Consider the following 22,171-nt stretch of genomic DNA (forward strand, 5'->3'; position numbering starts at 1 on the left):
TGCACCCAAAAAACTTTGTCATAAGAGACCCAATCATTATAGTCCGATAGTTATTTTCATTCTTTACATCCCCTCCTTTATGCAAAGGTTTGGCCCAATTAGTACTCCAATCATAAGGCATACCATGTTGAAGTGCATGGTTGAACATATCACAATTTCCAGCTTGATAGCTTGAAGATCTCCTGCTTTGTGAGTGGCCAACTTATTGAGCCCACCACATACATCCTCAATAGTAGAAAAACACGGCATACATGGGAGTGGACCATAAAATGATAATTTTTCAGCATTTGGTTGCTCATATAGTTGCCTACAATGTGTGTACATATCCATTAGACTCAAGCTACCAAAACTCTCAACCCACTTGCCTCTCAAGGAGCTCTCAAGTTTCTCCAAAATATTCCACATGCATGTACCTTTTCTTGGACTTCAAAATTGTTGCTCTACTTCCCATCTTTTTATCTTCTTTTGAATCAATGCCTATTATGTATGCAAATGACTTTGGTATTTTTCTTTGTCCATAGTTGTATCAAGCTTTATCAAGGACTTTTTTGCATCTTGACATTCTTTATCAAACCACCTTTTGCATGATTTATCTTTGTTGATACCATGGACATGCTTTTATGGCAAAGCATTCTTCGGCACAAGAACAAATAACTTTCTTGAAAGCTTCCCATTTAGTTTCCAATGGTGCATCATATTGAAGCTTTGCCATCCATAAATTCCATTTCAATATACATAGGTGCCCGTTTGAAATCCATACATAGTGATAACTTCTCTTCCCTTTGGTTGAGAGTATCATGCTTAGTTGCTTCTCCACATACAAGGTCAATACATAAGGTTCGATGGTCTGATTTTAAGGTCCATTCGCCAAGCGTAAAACTCTTTATGCAATACATGATAGCTTCAGAGAGTAGCATATAGTCAATCACAATATCCTCATTATGTTTTCTACATGTAAATCCATTGGTTCCACTCCATAAAGATACACCATTGGCAATGAGCATACACGTACTATTATACATGTGTAAAAGTAACTTTCCATAGTGATTTTTCTCTTTCTCATCCATTGACATACGATCATACAAGTGAACTTCCTCCAACTCCCTTGAAATGTATGGCATATCAAATTGTTGTGTATCATGTTGCAATATTTTTGTGCAAGCATTCATATCCCCAAAGACAATAACATCATCTTTGCCTTTGAAATAATCAATATCTTTCTCCAAATTAAAAAATGGTTGATCTCTATCCATGCAAGCAAAAAAGGGGGATCATGATGAGGAATATAGAAACCGGCTACAATAATGGGTGCCCTTTTTGGTGTCATAATTTTCAGCCATATATAATTTTTGTGCTTGTCATCTTTCACAATTGATACAAAATCTTCCAATCCTTTATTAACCATACATGCTACCCCTTATTGCTCTCTTCATTGCTTGAGACTCTTTGACCATGTCAATGAATTTACATTGTAATCCTCCAACCCATTAATCCTTTGTGTATCACGCGTCCAAGTTTCAATAAGAAGTACAACATTGGCTCTACTTGTTAGTTCGTCAATGCCAACCCCTACATTGCATGGGTATCCATTGCAATTCCAAAAGCATACTTTCAATTGTAACTCGGTCTCTCATTCCTATTTTCTCAAGGGACTTTCATCCTCCTTTGGCACATTTTCATCATGAGAGATCTCCTTGTTTTTCTTATTCCTCTCCTCATATGCCTTGCAACACATATTTTGTTGCTTAATAGTGTGATCTTCATATACAAAACATTTTGTATCTCTTACATAGGTCCAACTATTATAAAAAATAATCTTTTTTTTTGTCTCATCCGGTATGGTGCATACAATTGGCCGTTCTCCCGAGCGAAGAGCTCCTTGCTTACCCACTCTATGTGCTTCATAAACCATAATTCCTGAGTGGGTTTTGAAGAAATATTTGATAAAAATGACAAGAGAAGAAGGTGTCTCTAACTTCTCTTTGGGAATTCCACGAATAGCAACGTTCTTGGAACGTCGCACCCGTTCTTTTAACTCCTCTACCTCCACATTCTTAACATTCTTTGTTTGAGCCATAGCTTACATGAGGGAGGAATTAGGAACCACATTTTTACCACATACATCAGTCCAAAACTTGTTTGTACATACATTTTTCATGTCGCATACATCCCGGATCATGGTGTTAACTTTCTCTTCTTTCAATACATGGTCCTGCTCTACTTTGCTCATGCGCTCCTTCAAAGCATTCAAGTCCACAAGAGAGAGTTTATATTCCTTGACTTACTCTTCAAGTTGCATCAAACATCTTGTTTGCATCTCAAGTGTCCTCTTGATATTCTCATTGTCAACCACAAGAACCCTTAGCGTGTCATTCTCCATTGTAAGTGCCCGTAAGTCTTCACCTTGTTTGTTTACAGTATCTTGCAACAATACCAAGTATGCCATGATCATGGTTTTTGATGTCGTTGGTTGAGTGGTTGTGTTGATATATCCACACTTACAAGATTTTGGATCATTTTTTACAATGGTTGTGGACCTTATTGAAGAAGAAGAACCCTTGTGAGTGTAGGAAGGCATTGTATCTAAAATAAGCGATGCGAGTCAACTTCCCCGAACTTGTCCACTTCAGAAATGTTGCTACAAAAATTCCTTCCATAACTTTGATTTTTTTTTTTACATCAATCCATAGAGGGAGTTGTGTTATTTAATTGAGGCTATAGATTACCCAAATCAGAGTTAGGATGAAGAAGTTGGAATCTAAAGAGTGAATTGTTGTCTATTAGGTCAAAAACAGCTGCAAGAGAGAGAGAGAGAGAGAGAGAGAGAGAGAGAGAGAGAGAGAGAGAGAGAGAGAGAGAGAGAGAGAGAGAGAGAGAGAGAGAGAGAGAGAGAGAAATGCATCTCTCTCAATCACAAATATCATGTGTTGGCAAGTTCGCCTTGCAATTGCTCAAAGGATTTACAATCTTGCACCACACCTCAAGCTAATACACATGCCTGGTTGAAATGTCCAATCTAGCCTACGTAGGAAAACCAACCAATTGTTAATAGTTTACATGATTTAAGATTGTATCAAGCTATTGAGCAAAACCAGAGGGCACCGTTGGGGAGAGAGAGAGAGAGAGAGAGAGAGAGAGAGAGAGAGAGAGAGAGAGAGGGAGAGAAGAGCTAGGTGCTACCATCAAACATTTCACCTTCTTGGGAGCAAGAGGGTCTTTACAGATAGCTGCAAGGTTTCCTCCATGGATCTCTTGCTTGCAACGGACACATATAGTAGCAAATATCTTCATCAGCACTAGCACCATAATATTCAACAACAACATCATCAACAACAAAAAAACCTTAATAATCATCAAGATCTACCACACCAACAACATCATTACCAGGACCATGATTCCCAGGTTTCTTAAGCCCTCTCTTTGGAACCTCCTTCAGGCAAGGGTTTGTTTGATCATGATACTTTGGACCATGTAGGAGCTTCCAGTAGTTCAAGGTCAGGGTAGCTGGATGCTTCTTCTTATCAATCAAAGTATGGCATGCCATCGTATACATTAGGAGCATCCGATCCTTCATCTTCATTGTCGTCACCCCTTGATGCTCTCTCACAACCTTGCGCAAATGTGGGGAAGAAACCATATGAAGACACACAACCCACATGTTGGGGATGGTCAAAATTTGAATTACTTGTCAGTCCATGACCTACATTCTACAGGTTACAATGGTGAGAAACTATGGGGAAGAAACCCTATGAACATGCACAACCCACATGTTGGGAATGACCAAAAATTGAATGAATCTTTAGTCCATGACCTACATTCTACATGTTACAATTATGGAGCAACCGTGGGGAAGAAACCCTATGAACACACACAACCCACATAGTGGGACTGGTAAAAATTTAAATTACTCCCAAGTCCATGACCTACATTCTGTAGGTTACAATGGTGGAAGTCATTCTCTCAATGATGCCTGCATTGTACAAGTATATTCCACGCAAGGATGGATGGTTTCAAAACCTCACCACTCACAGTGTGGTGTCTCATGGACTGCATTGATTGCAGGGTATGTCCAATAGGGTCAAGGTCAAAAAGCTATGGGCTATTTGTAGCGCACACACACACACACACACACACACACACACACACACACACACACACACACACACACACACACACACACACACACACACACACACACACACACACACACACAGAAGAGAGAGAGAGAGAGGTGTGTGCACTTATTAGAGTGCAATAGGTCCTTGACAAGATTCTTTTATACAATGTTCTCTCATGGATTGCATTTATTGCAAGATGAGTAGTATGTACGTCAAACACGGTGCACTTCTCAGAGCACAACAGGACCCTTGATGAGCTTCTTGTCCACAACGTTGTCACATGCAGTGCATGTAGATAGTGTTGGCTTTGATGAACTGTTCACGACATAATTTTTTTTTAATGAGATCTAAATCCAGATATCAATATTTATTTTTGCATTTGAAGAATTTTTATAAAAGAAGTGACATGAATCAACAATGGCAGATCCAAGGCTTATGAATACCATGTTACTTACATATATTTTTAACAGAACTTTTTTCACACCTTATGAATACCATGTGTATCATGGAGAAATGTATAAAGATAGACACACTCACACATACACACATATATGTATTGTTGGTAAGAGCAAGTGAGACCCACCGAAGGTGGGTCGCACGAGCTGTTAATTATGTATGGACTGCAAAAGAGAATGAATCTTTTCAAAATCTCAAAGTGAAGTTAATCCATCCATCTGATCAGGGGAGATTGTGTCTAAAGGAAGGATATTTTGACATCTGGGTTCCCCCCTTGGGGGTGGATGTTACACACAAGCAAAGGTTCTAGTGGGTGCTAGAGAAGATCCAGAGAAAAATGAGAAGGTGAGAGTTTGTGTTGCTTCCCTTCCCGAGTCGGGTCAGAGTGATCAACTCATTTTTGCTTCCTTATATTGCCTTCACCAGCCTGCTCCTCAAAATAGCCAAATGTAACTCGAACGTGTAAAATATTCTTTTGGAGGAACAACACTAAAGTCTTGTTGCCATGGCAATGGGCAAAGTGGGAAGTTATTGCTCGACCGGAGGTCCAAGGCGGCCTCGGATTTGTCAACCCTGCTATTCATGTTGAGGCCCTGTGTGCAAAATTTATGGTATCAATCCCAAAACAAGATTAGTCTTGGGCTATCATGACAAGGATATGATAGACAAGGCAAACCTTTGTTGTGAAGGTGGTCGATGGAAAGGGATAGAGGTGCACGACAAGCTAGTAGCCACGGGGTGGTCTTCCATGAGACTGGGTGACAGAGTTGGTGCAAAAGTTCAATAGAGCATCAAGGGTACTAGAATGGGGTGAATTAACCATACTTTTAGAACTTTATCTCGCACTGGTCCCCTTTGCTGTCTAATTTTTTTTTGGTGTAAGCATAACACTTATTGGAGAGAAATTGCAAGAAGGATGAAAAATAAAGGACTCCAGTGGTTGGTCCACTTCTGGAATGGAAGCAACAAGTGCTGGAAATCCTCTGACCAGGTGGCTACCTAGTTTCAACTCAATGGCATTGAGAAGCTACTTGCTAATAGAGTGATAGAAGGCCTAGACGATATTTTGATGCCGATATGTGAATCTACTTTTGAGTTGAAAGCTTGGAAATGGTCCATGAGTAGCCAAGTCTTTAAACCTCTTACCAAGGGAATTTACCTAATGTTAATACATGAGGCTGATTGGTTAACCCCTTTGAACATGCAGTGGAAGAAACAATGGTCGGAAGCTCGATGGGTGGAGGTCACGAAGAACATTTGGAATCCACAATGACCTCATTTTATGAAGATATTTTTGTGGAAGGTATTGTGAGGGGCTTTGCGGACAGGCGTCAAGTTTTTTGGTATTGGGTTCGATAGATGTTTAGGGTGTAGATTGACTAGCAAACATCTCGCCCACCTTTTCATGGAATGCTCGAAAATTTGAGGCCTAGCAGGGAACATGTGCAAATGGATACAAAGAATGTGGAAGATAGGGTTCTTCAAGAAGGATCTATACCTTGGTGGGAAACAGTTTTGAAGTTTTGCATTTCTAATCTGTACTCAAATTCTCGAAAACTGTTTCTTTAGGAGTATTTGGAAGGCCAGGAACTGCCGCATCTTTGATAGCGACCTATTTGTGGCTAGCTTCTTAGAGATTATACAAGAAATTAAGGAAATAATATATGTGGTAGGTAATAGGCACGACTTAGATAATTGGCTTAGAGAAACCCTTGCCATCTGGCTATGTTTCTTCAAGAAGGGCATGCCATAGCATATGAAAGTAGGAGATTAAATGACCAAGAAAAGAATTTAGTAATTGATAAAAAAGAGATGTTGGTTTTTACATGCCTTCAATGCATGGAAGCACATATCACCAAATTTATGTATTTATTTTTGCAAAACTCACATCCGTGAGTGATTTTATATAAGATAAGCCAAAAAAATTTACATTACATGCTCTGCTCCCAAGACGAGCCAGAGCAGACCATCAGTACCATTAACAACGCCACCCATTCAACTTCTGAGCTTTTAGAGGGAGCCCTCACCCACCACACCATTACATTTAAATAGTCCAAGGATTTTACAGGGAGCCTTTACCCGGATAAGTACAAAAAGAACCCATTACAGGGGCATACATAGGTGCGAGCCACGTGGGTGCCACCACTGGCCACCTCCTCACACAAGGAAGACAATGCCCAACCTACCATCAATAGGAAGCAAACATATCCCTTAAAAAAGACTTACTTGATGATGCACCAACAAGCGAACCATACCAACAAATACCACTTTGCTAAGCAACTCATGATTGAACAGGCTTCAGTGGAGCCCGCCCCTTTGAAACTTGCCACAATGGAAGTTGTCTCTTGTTGACTCCCCTACCATAGAACGGCCCCGTGTCAGAGGCCTAGCATGACCCACACAAAGCGCATCCAAGCCAAATCCACCAGACATGGCGAGCCAAGTAGCCCTCCTACGACACCACCCTGACCAACATCCAAAAACCGTACACAAAGAATCCATGGAAAGCTCATCTTAACAAGAGAAGGGGGACTACCACCAAGCCCGATCTGTAAAGATTCGCCTTCAATTGAACCGCAAACTCCATCAAGTGGGGAGCTAGAAATTGGGAGCCCCTTCCTTGGAGCAACCCTTGCCAGCAATCAAACATCACCCCACCCGCTAGCCTCTACCCCTATAGTCCAAGCAGAACCTAGCCCGCCATGACCATGGGGACCCCATACAAACCACCTACGGGCCCCCCAACCCAAAGTGCAAACGTTGAGGCCATCGCATGAGTAGAGCGAGCTAAGGTTTGGGGAGCCTTTGCTTAGGCATGCGTGAAGCAGTTCTTAAGTCTTATTTTGCGCACATATCACCTAATTCTTAAGTACTCTCATTGAAACTAAATTAAATGATAATCAAATGAGGTGGACAGACACTCTTTCATAGTTTAACTTTCATATTGCTCACATAAATGGTAAGCACAACCAAGTGGCTTATGCTCTTTCACAAAAATCAAAGGTGAATAATGTATAAATAGTGGCAGTTATATTTCCCATAAATGTCTTTCGTTAGTGCACCTCAAATGGGGCTTCCTCTTTACATGAATACCCTTATTGCATTCAATCCAAATTTTATTGTGGAGATAAGTAGCTGATAGATCTAGGGTACCAGGGGTAATTGTTTTGAGTTACCCACCTCCCCTCAAATAACTTTAGCTCAAAGAGTACCCAGGGGTAATTGTTTTGAGTACCCGCCTCCTCTCAAATAACTTTAGCTCAAAGAGGTGATGTCCAATTGTTAACCTAGATTATGCAATGCACTTAGCACAATCAAGAGAATGTTGTTCTCAAAAATCATTCCAACATCCTATCTATAATGGGGGGGAGTGCCCCCCCCCCCCCCCCCCGCCCGGGGGGTCGGCCACATATCACACTCTCCTACATCTGTCGGCACCCTTCAACAGGGTACACTGGTAGCCCATCAACGCGAGAGAGAGAGAGAGAGAGAGAGAGAGAGAGAGAGAGAGAGAGAGAGAGAGAGAGAGAGACAAGAAAACAATCAATATAGTGGGCTTTTATAGAGAGCCCCTACTCGACCACAATAATATATGACAAGACACCTTGGTTGCCACAACAGGCACCCTTCCTGCCACAAAGAAAGCCAGTCCCAAACCGAACCCAGGCAACCACCACAAATCCGCATAATAACTAAAAGGAGAACATGCACATATGCACAGTAGCCTGAAGAAAAACATATGATCCTCCAAGCATGTCAAAAATAGGGCGGGGCATGATGTCCCCATCACCAATGAGCCCTCTCTAGGAGCCACCATAGATGCCCGTTTTGCCACCGCCAACCACCATGCCCAAGACGCCATTCCAAATATTGCTGCAAGAAGAAACTAGTTTGCCTTGATTGCTTTACTGTGCACATGGTAAGAATTCAAAAAGTGATAATGATGTGGCTCTTACCTCATGGCATAGTTTGTGTTGATGGCTCGTTAGCATATCTCCTCTCTCGAAGCTTTCCCCAGAAGCTCTACGACCTAGCATCGCAAATGAGATTTTGCATTAAAAGATGAATGGAGTTGAAAATTAACACATTATAATAAAGATGGAGAGGTGAATTGCGTGCATATGCTTGTGCCCATAAAAAAAAAGAAAAAGCCATACGTATGTATGGTGTGGAGTTGGCACTGTTCTCCACATTTAAAATAAAACCGTAGGGAACATGCCCTTCCCCCGCCACTTTTATCCTCTCCAGTGTTGAAGGGGGACTTATGCTTCTCCTCTAGAGTTGGAGGGACTTTTTATTTATAAAAATACTCAATTTTACAAGAAAGAACTCGTTACCCATGTTTTATGAAGATGTGTGTAATTCCACCTTGCCATGTCGTGGTGTATTGTCCATGTATCCCTCTGTTGGCAAAACAAAATTCTTCAGGTCTTGTCATCGTCATGTACAAATACAATCAACACATCCAAGTGCCAACATTTCAAAGAATAAGCCCATAAAGAACTTCTTGTTCTTTCATGACGACACCACATTTTGCGTACATATCAACCAAAGAACTAGCAAGCACATCTTTCTCCAATAGCCTCTGGCGAACAATGCTATCAGTTCTGGCCCTTTCTTGTGGAAAAAATCCTGCAATCAGTTCATTCCAAGAGTCCACACTCCAGATAGGAAGCTCCTCTTGAAGTTTTGGGGAGAAGCCCTCGCTTTGCATCTGCTGAAACAACCTAGATCGCTTTCAAAGGGTTTTTGCAACTCCTGAGGCTATCTCACGTGAGGTTTTGCAAGCCAAGCAATTATTGTTGTCGTATGTACATTCTATATTGACAATGGATGATTTAGCTACTCTTGAGGCCAGCTTTACTGAAGCCGAACGGCATACATCTTGGTCATTGGAAATCTCTTGAATGGGATGGTCTTACGATTGAATTTTTCCTTTGCTTTTGGGATACTCCACAATCTGTCGCCCTCATCACCCCACCCACCCGTAACAATTGTAGAAAACCGACTGCCCCTCAAATATGGACCTACCAACCATATACTACTTAAAAAACTAAGTGGGGCACCTCTCCCTCCTAACTGCTATGCAAGCTCCAGCCCCTTCCCCCTCCTAGTTGTTGCGCAAGATTTGAATGTTGTCCTAGCTGCCACAAAGCTATTGTGAATGGTTCAAATCCATAATTAGTTGTCGATGCACACTGCAATTCTAGGAGTTGTTGTCCAAGCGATGCTGAAGGGCATGCTATAGTCCGAGTTGTGGTGTGCTCCTCAACTTGCTCTCGACCACCACCCCAACCTTGAAGCATACCTAGAAGCTTCCACTTACTGATTGACAAACGCCCAACTCTATCGCCTATTATGTTGGTGCTTTAGGGAGTGGTGGTTGCGGAACCAAGTTATCAAGCTACCATTACGCAAACATACTGCTATCATATTGTAGTCAGTGTGAAATTACATCCAAAGATGAACCTCATTAACCAAATTTTGTGCTTTCTGCTGACCTACACCACATTTGCATACAAGTTGTCCATGGCATTGCACAACACTCTTCAATCGCCCCTAACTTAATATATCATCCTGTCCATATCAGCATCTTGCCTAATGAAACATGCCGTCTCGATGCAAGCATAGGTGATTGCATTTGGAGAGACTCTCTCGCTTGTCACCTGCTGAAAACAACCCAGAGCTTTGTGGCGCATATCGAGCAATCAGTGCATTCCACGGGACCAACCTGCTCACGCACACCACATTTGGCATACATGTTGACCCAGGCAGTACCAAGCTTGTCACCTATTGAAAACAGCCCAGAGTTTCTTGGCGCATATCCGACAATCAGTGCATCTTACGAGACGAACCTGCTCACCCGTTTCTTTGCATGTCGACCCAGGCTGCAAGAAATCAATAGTTCATGTCTCATGGACATGTTCGAGTCAATGTTCCAGTTTTGGGAAAGGGAGAGAGGTTGATAGCTAACTGTGGGTTTGCATGTAGAATAACTTGAGAAACATGCGAGCTAGGAATAATCCACTGATGCTGATTTTCTTACAATTTGGGCAAGCAAGCATAGAGTCGGGTGAGTAATCGAAGCAAGGAATATGGAGACACAACCGGTTTGCTTCTCCTCATGGAAAATTTGAAATCTTGGGAGGATAGTCAAAGGCGGTTTAATGTCAGCATGAGGATCAATGTCACAAATCCTTAGGATTAAAAGACCATCAAATGGGTATTTAGTACTTTTCCATTGATCCAAAGGATCAGGCACATGAATATAGGCCACGATTGTTGTGGCTTGTTATTGCACATGATATTCACTATCACATAAGCAGGGCAAGAAGCTCACTACTTGCCTAAGTTGTTGCATCACTGCCAGAAAAAGTATTGCCAATCTTGGGCTGTTGCATCAGCAGAGATAGCTTAGCTTGGGATCTCTATCTCATGAGACTATAGGAATGAAAGGAGCCACTTTAGAATGCAGAACAGCTAGTACCTTGAAAACTCTTGAGTCTCAGTCGCCCTGACGAAGCTCTTGGAACCTGCTCACCCATTTCTTTGCTGCATGCCGATCTCGCGCATCTATCTGGGGAAAAACTACTTTGCCCCAATCCAAGCTGTAGAAGGTGATGATGCAGCCCCCATGTTCTGCTGCTCCTTGGAGACAAATGAAATGCTTCCATATGTCACCCGCTCATTCAAATACTCACTGGCCTGAATACATGGTTTCCATTTAGGATTTTTGTTACTCATCTCATTCTGTCTTTGCAGCGTCCAAGCCTCGAGCTCATATGAACACACAGCAAGGCCACAATTGACAAGGTATGCGACTTGAGCACTTTTCAGAGAGGGAGAAAGCGTGTGCGAGCGTGCCTATGGACCGTGGACCTAAGCGTGCACGCCACACACACACACACACACACACACACACACACACACACACACACACACACACACACACACACACACACACACACACACACACACACACACACACCGGAGGGGCTTTCTGGGTGATGGAGGAAGAGGACAGAGGGGCCAGCAGGAGCGGAAATGCGAATGGAGACGATAATAGGGTAAGTCAATGGGAAGATGGGCTGCCCTCTGTTGGAGACCTCACTCCTCTCTCTTAGTGCCTCATCTCGCCGCAGAATTCAGCATCACATCTGATATCCCCCCATGCCGCTCTGCTGTGAATGTCAGCCGCCGACAGATCTTCACATCCCATGTTCTCCATACTCAAGAACACCCCTTCCTTATCCTCAATCAACGGCCCTCACCCTTCCCCCAATGCCACGGACACCCAACTGCATCAACATCCGCATGTAAATACGCAGTCATATACACACACATCCCGTGAGCTCACTTCAACTCCCAGAAGCTTCCTCCCACACAGTGTTGGCCACGAGAATGCGGCTCGCCCCTCTGTCCTTGATGATGAGATCATGTCCCTGCCGTGGGCTCTGACAGCAGTGAAGGTCCTAGTAGGCTTGATGTAGATGCAGATGTGGAGCCCGAAGAGGTTGAATCAGCCCCAGCCGCTCTTTAAAATTCCATTGATGATCCCTCTGCACACAAGTAGCGCAGTCGATTCTTGCTTCACTAGGCTGTTTTAAGCCCCTGCCTTTTTCAACTCCTTACCCACCCGATTTAGTTTCAAAAAATAGCTTCCATACCTTTTCGGAGTGTTTACCCAGGCCACCCGCTCTTCCTTACGTTTTCTCAATCTATTTCTGCCCCTCCCCTTTTCCAAGTTCTCTCTCCAATGAAGATGAGCCAAGTGGAGTGCCTCTCCTTTCAAGGTTTCTAAAATTGCTCTTAGATAATCAAGGTAATGAGCATAACCCAATTCGCCACATGCAAAGCCCACCAGCAGTTTAAACGCAATTTGTATCATCCGCCATAGCATTATGTGCATTTGAGATGCTTGTGCCAAAAAAAAAAAACCATACGTATGTATGGTGTGGAGTCGGCACCGTTCTCCACATTTATAAAGATACCGTAAGGAACGTGCCCTTCCCCCGCCACTTGTATCCCCTCCAGTGTTGAAGGGGGACTTATGCTTCTCCTCCAGTGTTGGGAGGGACTTTTTATTATAAAAATATCATAATTGTACAAGGAAGAACTCATTACCGATGTTTTATAAAGACATGTATCATTCCACGTTGCCATGTCATGGTGTATTGTCCGTGTGTCCCTTTGTTGGGCATAACTAGTCCTTGTCACCTTCATCTGAAATCTTTTCAATAAAAATAATATAAATTCATTGCTTTATTGTATACATATGGAATCTAAGAACTTTTAAGATCACATAGAGGAAACCAAAACACGAAATATAAGTGTACCTTTGCTATTGGTCGTCTGCATGAAGCACATTGTTGGATGGATTGGTTGCCAGACCTCCCTTGTATTGTTGCATCACCTTCCCACCATTATGTGTTGTGTCATCGTCATCCCTTCAGCCAACATGTCAACTGTCACATTCACTTTTTCTATCATGCATACCATTACCTACATTAGTTTTGATGTCCGTGGTCTTAGGGTAGGTTGAATCTTCCGGATGGTCCATCCGTAACCTCACACACATACACGTACACAAACTCGTAGTCTTTGGGACGCCCCATCTGGCATATATATTGATCAAAGCATGGCCAATCACGACATCTTTCTCGAAGAGCCCCAAGCCCTCAATTCACATCTGGTGAAAACAATCTAGAGGTTTCTGGCATTGCCCTTGTGGAGCAAATCCTGCAATCAAGAAAGAGGCCATCGTTTCGCATCTACGAAAAACTGCCCCTATGGGAGGCTACCTGAGTTTTTAACTTAACGAGTATCTTATCTTGGCAGCCCGATAAAATGCAATTTCTAGATGAGATTCTAAATTTTGGCATCGGTGCATTCTAGCTCTGGACAGGAAGCTTATCGAGAAGTTGTGGTGCTCTCTAAACTGCACCACATTTAGCAAACATGTCAATCAAGGCATTGCCAAGCACGACATCTTTTTCAACAACCCCTGACTAACAATATCAAAGTGAATTTTTAAGCCCATACCAACATCTTGCATAGAGCCACATGCTTTCAAAATGCACGCGTACGCGATTGCATGAGGAGAGAGGCCCTCAATTTGCATCGGCTAAAAACAACCTAAAGATTTCTGCCCTGCTCCTCTTGTGCATATCCCACAATTGATACACTCCAAGAGATGACGTTTCGGACAGGAAGCTCCTCAAGCACTTTCTGTGCTTTCGGAAGTGCACCACATTTGGCGTACATATCGACCGAGGCATTGCCAAGCACGATATTTTTTGCAACAACGCTCGGTCTAACAATATCAGAAGCGAATTTTTAAAATACATATTGTCAACCAAGGCATTCCCAAGCATGACATCTTATTCCCTGACTAACAATATCAATGTGAATTTTTATGCATATATCAGCATCTTGTGTAGAGCCACATGCCTTCAAGATGCACACGTATGTGAGTGCATCATCAGGAGAGAGGCCATCACTTTGCATCTACTAAACATAGCCTAGAGATTTTTGGTCCTGCTCATGTTGTGAATATCGCGTGATCAATGCACTCCAGAAGACGACATTCCAGACATAAATGTCCTCAAGCACTTTCTGTGCTCCCTAAAGTACACCAGATGTGGTCTACATATCGAGGAAGGCATTGCGAAGCACGACATTTTTTTGTAACAACTTGAGACTAACCATATCAGAGTTAATTTTGAAGTCCATATCGGCATCCTGCATAGAGCCACATGCCTTCAAGATGCACACGTAGGTGATTTTATCTGGACAAAGGCCCTCACTTTGCATCCGCTGAAAACAGCCTAGAGCTTTCTGGCCCTGCTCTTGTTGTGCATATACCACAATCAGTGCTTGGCATACATATCAACCAAAAGCAATGCAAAGTACGACATCTTTTTCAATAGCCTTTAATTAACTAACAATACAATTGTGAATGTTTGTGCCCACATTAGCATCTTGCGTAGAGCCACATGCTTCAAGATACATACGTAGGTGATTGAATCTAGAGATAGGCCCTCGCTTCGCATTTGCTGAAAACAGACTGGAGCTGTTTGTCCCTACCGTGTGTGGCAAATCCTTCAATTAGTGCATTTGAAGAGTCCACACTCCGGGGAAAAAAGCTCCTCGAGCACTTTTTGTGCTCTCTTAAGAGCACCACATTTAGCAAACATGTCAACCAAGGCATTGTCAAGCACGATACCCTTTTTCAACAGCCCCTAACCAACCATATGAGCAAGAATTTTTATGCCCATATCGGTATCATGCATAGAGCCACATGCCTTCAAGATGCATGCGTATATGATTGCACTTGGAGACAAGTCCTAGCTTTGCATCGGCCGCGGAAATCAGCCTGGAGTTCTCTGGCCCTGCTTCTGTTGTGCATATCCCGCAATCAATGCACTCCAAGAGACGACATTCTGGACTGAAGGTCCTCAAGAGCTTTTCGCCTCATCTTAGAGTTTTTAAGGATTAATTCTCTACATGTTTTGCCCTCTTTTACGTGGCTCTATCTTACTTTGCCTGGCCCGTGAATAACAATATCATCGCGAACTCTTCTGCCGATACCAACATCTTGCATGATGCCAGATGCCTCAAGCTGCACGTGTAGGTGATTACATTTGCTGAAAACAGTCTAGAGCTACCTAGCCCTGCCTTCCTTCAAGATGCGCGTGTAGTCACGTGATCTCATCTGGACAAAAGCCATCACTTTGCAGCTGCTGAAAACAGCCGTTTCCAATGGCAATGGCGGAAGGGGCTGCAACTCTCTCTCTCTCTCTCTCTCTCTCTCTCTCTCTCTCTCTCTCTCTCTCTCGGAGCGGTCGATTGCTGCAGCGCTCCGAGGTGGACCAAGGGGACCCTGAGACAAGGAAGGCGGGGGCATACCAGCTATGGGTGGTCCACCACATGCCGGCTGTTAGTAGCTTGTGACATCCATGGGAGGAGGGCGCATGCCAGCTGTTCTAGGCTGCATGATGTTAGGCGGAGGCGCAGAACGCAACTCTCTCTCTCTCTCTCTCTCTCTCTCTCTCTCTCTGAACGCAGTTGCAGCCAGCAAGGTAAACACAGAAATCAGCGTTCTCTCTCTCTCTCTCTCTCTCTCTCTCTCCCTCCCACAGAAATCAGCGTTCTCTCTCTCTCTCTCTCTCCCCCCCCCCCCCCCCCCCCCCCGATAGTAGCATGATTCTCTGTCTCTCTCCCCGGTGATGTTAGGCGGAGGTGCAGAACGCAGCTCTCTCTCTCTCTCTCAAGGTAAACACAGAAATCAGCGTTCTCTCTCTCTCTCTCTCTCTCTCTCTCTCTCTCCGGCAGTAGCATGCCTCTCTGTCTCTCTCCCCGGCAGTAGCATGGAAAAAAAAATTGACTAGCATAGGAAAAAAAAGAATTACCTGCGCTCTGTCCTTTGCTCTGCGTCGTGATCAATTGCGCTCTCTCTCTCTCTCTCTCTGTGTGTGTGTGTGTGTGTGCGCACGTGCGCTGCTTGCTTTCTTGCACGCTAAGAACAACGCCTACGTTAAGCTGCTATAAAAGGTGGTCGCCTCATGCTTTTTTCCATATTTTTAGTTTAGCTTTAGCTTTTTTCCATATTTTTAGTCTACCTTTAGCTTTACGAGCTCTTAGCTTTACTTTAGGAGTTCAACGCACGGATGCCAAGTGACATAGCTCCCCTTCCAGTATGGCAGAATTTGTTCTTACATAATCAAGGTAACAAGGTGACCATCGTCCCAAAAAAGGAGAAACTGATACCAGCACCACCAACCAAAAATAACCACCTCAAAGTTCTAGCCGACCAAACCAACCAGCAAGGACAACCATCAAACTCTCATGGTGAGGAAGGGCACCACACCCATCATCGAGCAAGACAAGGAAGAGGGTGCCACTAGTGAGCCGAGCATCTTCCACATGAGCAGCCCAATCCCTCCAACCCACCTTGCCCCCTACAAGCACCACATGCAGATCCAAGCACTATGTAGTACCAAGTAGCATCAACCACCTGTAGGAACGGCCAAAAAAGCCAGGCCAAAAGCCTCACAATCCAGTTCCCGGTGAAGGTTGCCAACCCAAGAAGCCCTTTTGCATGATATTACGGGCCCTACATTTTGAGACGGCAAGATGCACCAGCACCCAAGGGCCAACCAAGGATGCAATAGCCCCCAAACTCTACAAGTGTTGCCCGTTCCCCATGTCCAAGCTGCAACCCGTGCAAAAGACTTCGTCCAAAGTCGCATGGCCACATCACTCCAGCACTACAACAACATTCCTCACCCAAAGGCGAGTGACTCCCAGGGAGCGTTGGCTCCAAAAAAATAAGGGCCGTGAGCACTCCAGGCATGCAAATACTGAGTTTCTCAGCCAGGGCCCCCTCCCCCAAGGGCACCACTCCCCACCTCATCCCCATTTGCATGACAGATCCCGGTGCAAACCTTCTAGTCCTCTAAAATACCTTAAAGTTAATAAATTTTCTTACCATTGTTAATACTTAGAGTGGATACTTTTTATAAAAAAAGCCGTTCTGGGATTGCGCCTACTCACCCACACCCACATATCTCAGGGGTTGAATCATAGCGGGTGTGCTTAGAGCCCCTCACCTTTACTACTAGACCAACTCCCCTTGACAGAGTGGATACTTCTGAACTATTTGTTACATTGAAAGGCTAAACCAACAATGCACTCTCAAGTACCAATAAATGAAGAAGACAAATTTTCTCAAAAATTTGTGGAATCATAGTGGGTGTGCTTAGAGCCCCTCACCTTTACCACTAGACCAACTCCCCTTGACAGAATGGATACTTCTTAACTATTTGTTGCATTGAAAGGCTAAACCAACAATGCACTCTCAAGTACCAATAAATGAAGAAGAGAAATTTTCTCAAAATCTGTGGTGACAAATTTCGAGAGGAATAAGCAAGATAGAGAGAGTTTTGGTGTGAATACATCCAAGCCATTCACATAACTTCCTCAAAACTCAAATACTTTCAGTCAATGAAGCTAAATTCTTCATGCCAAAAGTGTACAAAATATTACTCTTTTTTTTATAAAGTGCTCAGTTGAGCTTGAATTGCATTAATCATAGAAGGTTACAAACAACCCTAGCATATCCTTTGCACAGGGATCTCCATAAAAAAATACATAAAAGGGGATGCACCTCCATGACTACTCTTTCTTGTAAAGCTTGCAATTCTTATTCCATCTACAAAGGAGTTTCCACCAGCATGTTTCCATAAAAAAATTTGTGTCCAGAGGCTCACACTTTTTTTGAAAGAGTAGCATGTTTTTGGACTGCCAAACTGCTCTCAATACTATAGCTCTTACTATGCATATGTCAATCAGAAGATCCTCATTGTCAAGATGTTTGGAGCCCATAGCAAGGTTGTGTCTAAAGAAGGGAGTTTCCTGATGTGTGTACACCCACCTGCAAACTGTGCCCGTGAAGACTCTGATTTTAGGACATCCCCAGAACAGGTACGTGCGGGTTTCATTCGAGTGCTTGCATCTGACACAGGTACCTTCGGCTAGACCTCTTGCTTTTGTCTTATCTCCAATTGGCATGAATCCAAAAAGAACTTTCTAAAGGAAAGCTTTGTCTCTCTTTTGCATTTGGCCTTCCTTGGTTGTCGATCAAAGAAGAGATGGTAGCCTATTATTTTCTTAACTTGATCATTTTGAGTAGTGTGTTTTTGTTGGCCCTTGAGTCTTAATACTCCTCTCCTTAGCTTGAAGCCTAATGAGATTAGTCTCCTCCATTTCCCTTTTATGCAAGGTCTGCTTGATCTCCACCCATCCCATGTGATCTTGGTTAAAGGCCTTGCCTTGCATTTTCTTTGGCCTAGTTCCTCAAATCTAGATTTGAAGATTGACGGTGCATGGTTGTTAGCCTTTTTGAGCATTGGTCCAACTCTCTCTATTACAATTTGCATTTTTTTGGCTAAATATTTTCCATGAGCCAATCCTTTCCTTGATGATGTCTTGGAGCAGTTCTTCTATAGCCCAAGACACTAGCTCCTTAAAATGAGCATTTTTAAAGAGATTTGAGAAGGCGATAAGCAATTTCTTGGCGACCGATAGCTGATGTACTTCTTCTAAAGAAAATACCAAGGTACCAAGAAGAAGAAAATTATATGAGAGACTTTCCTCTCACGAGGACTTGTATAAGCAACAATGAAGAAGGCACCCAATCACCATTGTGTGAGAAATAAAGCCTATCTAGTCTGGGGGAGGATTGGAGACCATGGTAAGTGAATCCCGCGTCATCCTTCCAAGGGACAGTGTTTCAGCATCAACCAGAGCCCATTTATCCTCCAGGGAAACCCATTTCTTAAGCTCATCCCTAGCAAGAATGCTTGAAGGGCCGTGCCTATCTTGTCTGAAAAAAACATATTAAAGTCTCCCATCAAGCAAATATCCCCCTCTATTTGTAATTGTGAGAGGCCATTCCATAACCACATCCTACATTTGGAATCAGGAGCATAAATGTTGACAATAGTGAGCAAGTTGTTATGTAACTTAATAGACGCGCAAGAGCACTCTCGATCGGGTGTTGAAAAACTACTTTTGACTCCAGATCCCTGTGAACTCCTATCATCACTCCGCTACAACCATCAGAAGCAATGCTGTAAAAGAACAACAGTTCACTAATAGTTTGTTTTCTTGGAATTGAGGCAAGGTGGTGTTCTTGTAGACATCATCATCTAATATCTTCTCTCCTCTTCATGCATTTCCAAATCTTTTCTTGCTTCTCTTTTGTTCTTATGCCTTCACAATCTAGGAAATCATTTGTAGTGTGGGGTTCATGGGGAGAGATGGACAAATTCCTCAACATTTGATGCTTGCCCTAATGCCTACCCAGTCGTTGCAGCTCTAGTCGCAAGAGAATCCAGAGGCTCTTCAGAGTCAATGGACTTCTTTTCTGGTAGCACTTCAAAGGGATTGCAGAGAGGGATGCCAAAAGTCCCTCCTTTTAATGGAGCGGGGGGTGGAGAGTGCCTTTCTCTTTCAAGGAGCTAGTAGTCTTGAGTGTTGTGGATTCTCTTGCCACTACCTTCACCCTCTCGAGCATCTTCAACCCTGGGACTTGCACGGCCGACATAGTTGTTATTGTAGAAGTTTAGGTGTAGAAGAAGGAAAAACAAAAGCATTTTCATTGCTTAAGCATTCATGGATTTGCGGTGTGACACTTTGCTTCTTCACAATCTTCTCCTGCATTTTTGTGTCTTCTTTGTCGCAAATCATAACCTCTTTTTGCTCCCCTACTCTTGTTTCTTCATTATTCTGTATCTTTTTTTCACTCTCTTCCACATATGCTTCTAGCCTTCATGGGACAATCCTTGGTAAAGTGACCAAATTTGTTACAGTCGAAGCATACCCCAAAGTAGGTCCCGTAGTTGAGAGGAATTATTATGAGCGTAGCTCCAACATTGATCACCATGCTCTTTGGTGGTGTCCTAGAAACATTCTAGCTTATACAAACCCAGTTGGAGGTCCTGCCTAGACCCCTCTTGTTAGGAACAAACAAAGGGGTTCCGCCTTGAGTGGCAAGCATCGTGATGTTATCCCATAGCCAACCAAGCAAGCCCAAAAACTCGACCCAGATAAGATGAGTACCCTGGAGAGACTCTGCCGAGTCAAATATTGGCTCCCTAGGTACCACAAAACAGTTGTCTTGTTAAATATAAGGGGACCTTTATCAAAGATATTTGAGACATCAGAGTCCTCCTTGAATCTAACTGATTTGAAGCCCTTGGCAAGGTAAGTAGTATTTTCAATTGCTCCGCCGTGCCCAAGAGTTTGTGGTCCTTGAATCCATTGAATTAGCTTGTATTTATTTAGGACTCTCCCACTGAATCCAAAAACAAGTGTAAGCTTAGCTTACATGGCAAGCTGCCTCTTAACAAGTGCTAGTGGAATCACTACGGTGATAGCCTTTGCAACCTCCACCTGCTATGGAAGAGATTTCTTTAGAGCATTATATGCTCGATCGGCCAACCCTTCTTCGGATATCCCGCTGAATTTGGCATGTGAGCTAGATCTTTTGTTACTATTTGAGCCTATCTCCATATGTCTATTAACCTCTTTTAGCTCTTGTTCAAGCCAAACCTTTTCAATCTTTAGTTTTTCATGGGTCCCATCACTTGATGTTTTAGTTGTTGTGACTTTAACAGATTCCTTAGAGTTAGGACTCTTCAGTATGCTTGCAAATGATATGCATGGTCTTAGAGTTGTGGTACCGATTGCTTCCATTTGTAAAAATTGTACCTTGAGGCGCACCTACCTTTAGGGTCTTCACCTCAAACTGAAAGCCTTCAGCGGTAGACGTTTGTTCAAGCACTTCTTACAAAATAGTACTGTTGTGAATGAAGAGGGATGGGAAGAAAACTCCATCCTTGAAAGTTGAAAGTGACCACCCACCATCAGTTGAAACCCAAAAAGTATTGCTTGCCCTCCCTTAGGCCCACCCACTTGCTATCCTCAAAACAAGGTGGGGCAAATTTGCACCACTTGCTATTGAGAAACTTTATGTACACCCATGAAAAGAAGCTTCCTTGCTTACACGAGCTAAGCTCAATGGCTGGCAACAAGGACAAGGTATAGGCCATGGGGACAAATGAAGATTTCAATTGAAAGTTCGCAAATCTCTCTAGTAGAAGTACACTACCACTGTAAAAAAATTTCACACAATCAGAAGCATCTTTCACTAGATACCATTGCAAAGTTGGGGCCCTCTCTCTTTGAGAGCCAAACCAACACTTAAAGCCCATGCATGGTAACAACATAGTATTTGTGCCACATGCATTTAAAAATGGACCACACAAAAGGGCATCAACCTTGACAATGATAGAAAAGAACACCTCAAGGAAAAAAGCATTATACTCTCACTATCTCATATCCAAAACTTTGGAGGTGTCAAGCCATTTGTTCGCAACTGTGTTAGAAAGAGACATTGGCTTAATTAAACAAGTTCTTAGTTGACTACGTCCACATGAAATCAAGGCATATTTTTGAAATCCATATTTTGTAAATTCACCATGATTATTATCACACCCTTTTATAAGAGATTATTAAGTTTTTTTGGGAAATCCCTTAACGAGACTTTGTAAGTAAACATCAAGAAAAAATTTGAATTAAAAACTCCCTTTAGATTTTTTAATTTATTTTTTGTAGCAATGACCATGAGCACTAAATAGTTCATCAATAAGAGGCTTTTACAAGGAGCCCACACCATAACGTAACCACCATAATTTCATAAGAAAACAAAAAGAAAGGATTCATGAAGGCCTGTTGAAGTTAAGGGGGGGACAATGGTTATCAGGAGTAGGTTTTATTGAGGGCCTGCAATTACATGTCATTTTTGTTGTGTTTAATATAAAACTGTTTTGTCCAAATGCACACATAATCACAAATGCCTTTTATGTTAAGGGATAACTTAAACAACAATGTGAAAGGATTACATTAGCATTCTAAAAAAAGAAAATGAAAAAGAAGGAAAAGAAGAACAATAAAATAAAAAGACTTGGTTTTGACAAACTTAAGAAAAATAATATTTTAATGCTTTCATAAGAAAAAGTAGGTCTAGTAAG

At 42.7% G+C, this 22,171-nt stretch overlaps 1 protein-coding gene across 1 annotated transcript; it reads right to left on the reverse strand.

Annotated features, from left to right (window-relative positions):
* Positions 1 to 9,054: 9,054 nt before the first annotated feature.
* LOC147433765 (uncharacterized) lies at positions 9,055 to 17,001 on the reverse strand. Its single transcript, XM_086489542.1, has 7 exons — positions 16,734 to 17,001; positions 16,397 to 16,534; positions 15,986 to 16,004; positions 12,988 to 13,021; positions 12,911 to 12,926; positions 10,306 to 10,364; positions 9,055 to 9,288 (listed from the first exon to the last, which is right to left on the reverse strand). The coding sequence occupies exons 1-7, from the start codon at positions 16,999 to 17,001 to the stop codon at positions 9,055 to 9,057; spliced, it is 768 nt and encodes a 255-aa protein (XP_086345668.1).
* Positions 17,002 to 22,171: the final 5,170 nt, after the last annotated feature.

The sequence above is a fragment of the Adiantum capillus-veneris genome, chromosome 19 (genome assembly GCF_014529385.1).
Source record: "Adiantum capillus-veneris isolate H3 chromosome 19, ASM1452938v2, whole genome shotgun sequence".
Taxonomy (NCBI): Eukaryota; Viridiplantae; Streptophyta; class Polypodiopsida; order Polypodiales; family Pteridaceae; genus Adiantum; species Adiantum capillus-veneris.

Bases quoted from the DNA above. Each gene is read 5' to 3' on its own strand.
- LOC147433765 (XM_086489542.1), bottom strand. From the start codon at position 17,001: ATGCAAATGGGGATGAGGTGGGGAGTGGTGCCCTTGGGGGAGGGGGCC. The intron at 16,535-16,733 runs GTTGGCCCTTGG...TGGTGCTTGTAG, and splicing joins TGGGGGCTATTGCATCCTTG to GGGGCAAGGTGGGTTGGAGG. The intron at 9,289-10,305 runs GTTGGTCCCGTG...TTGTTTCAGCAG, and splicing joins AATGTGGTGTGCGTGAGCAG to ATGCAAAGCGAGGGCTTCTC.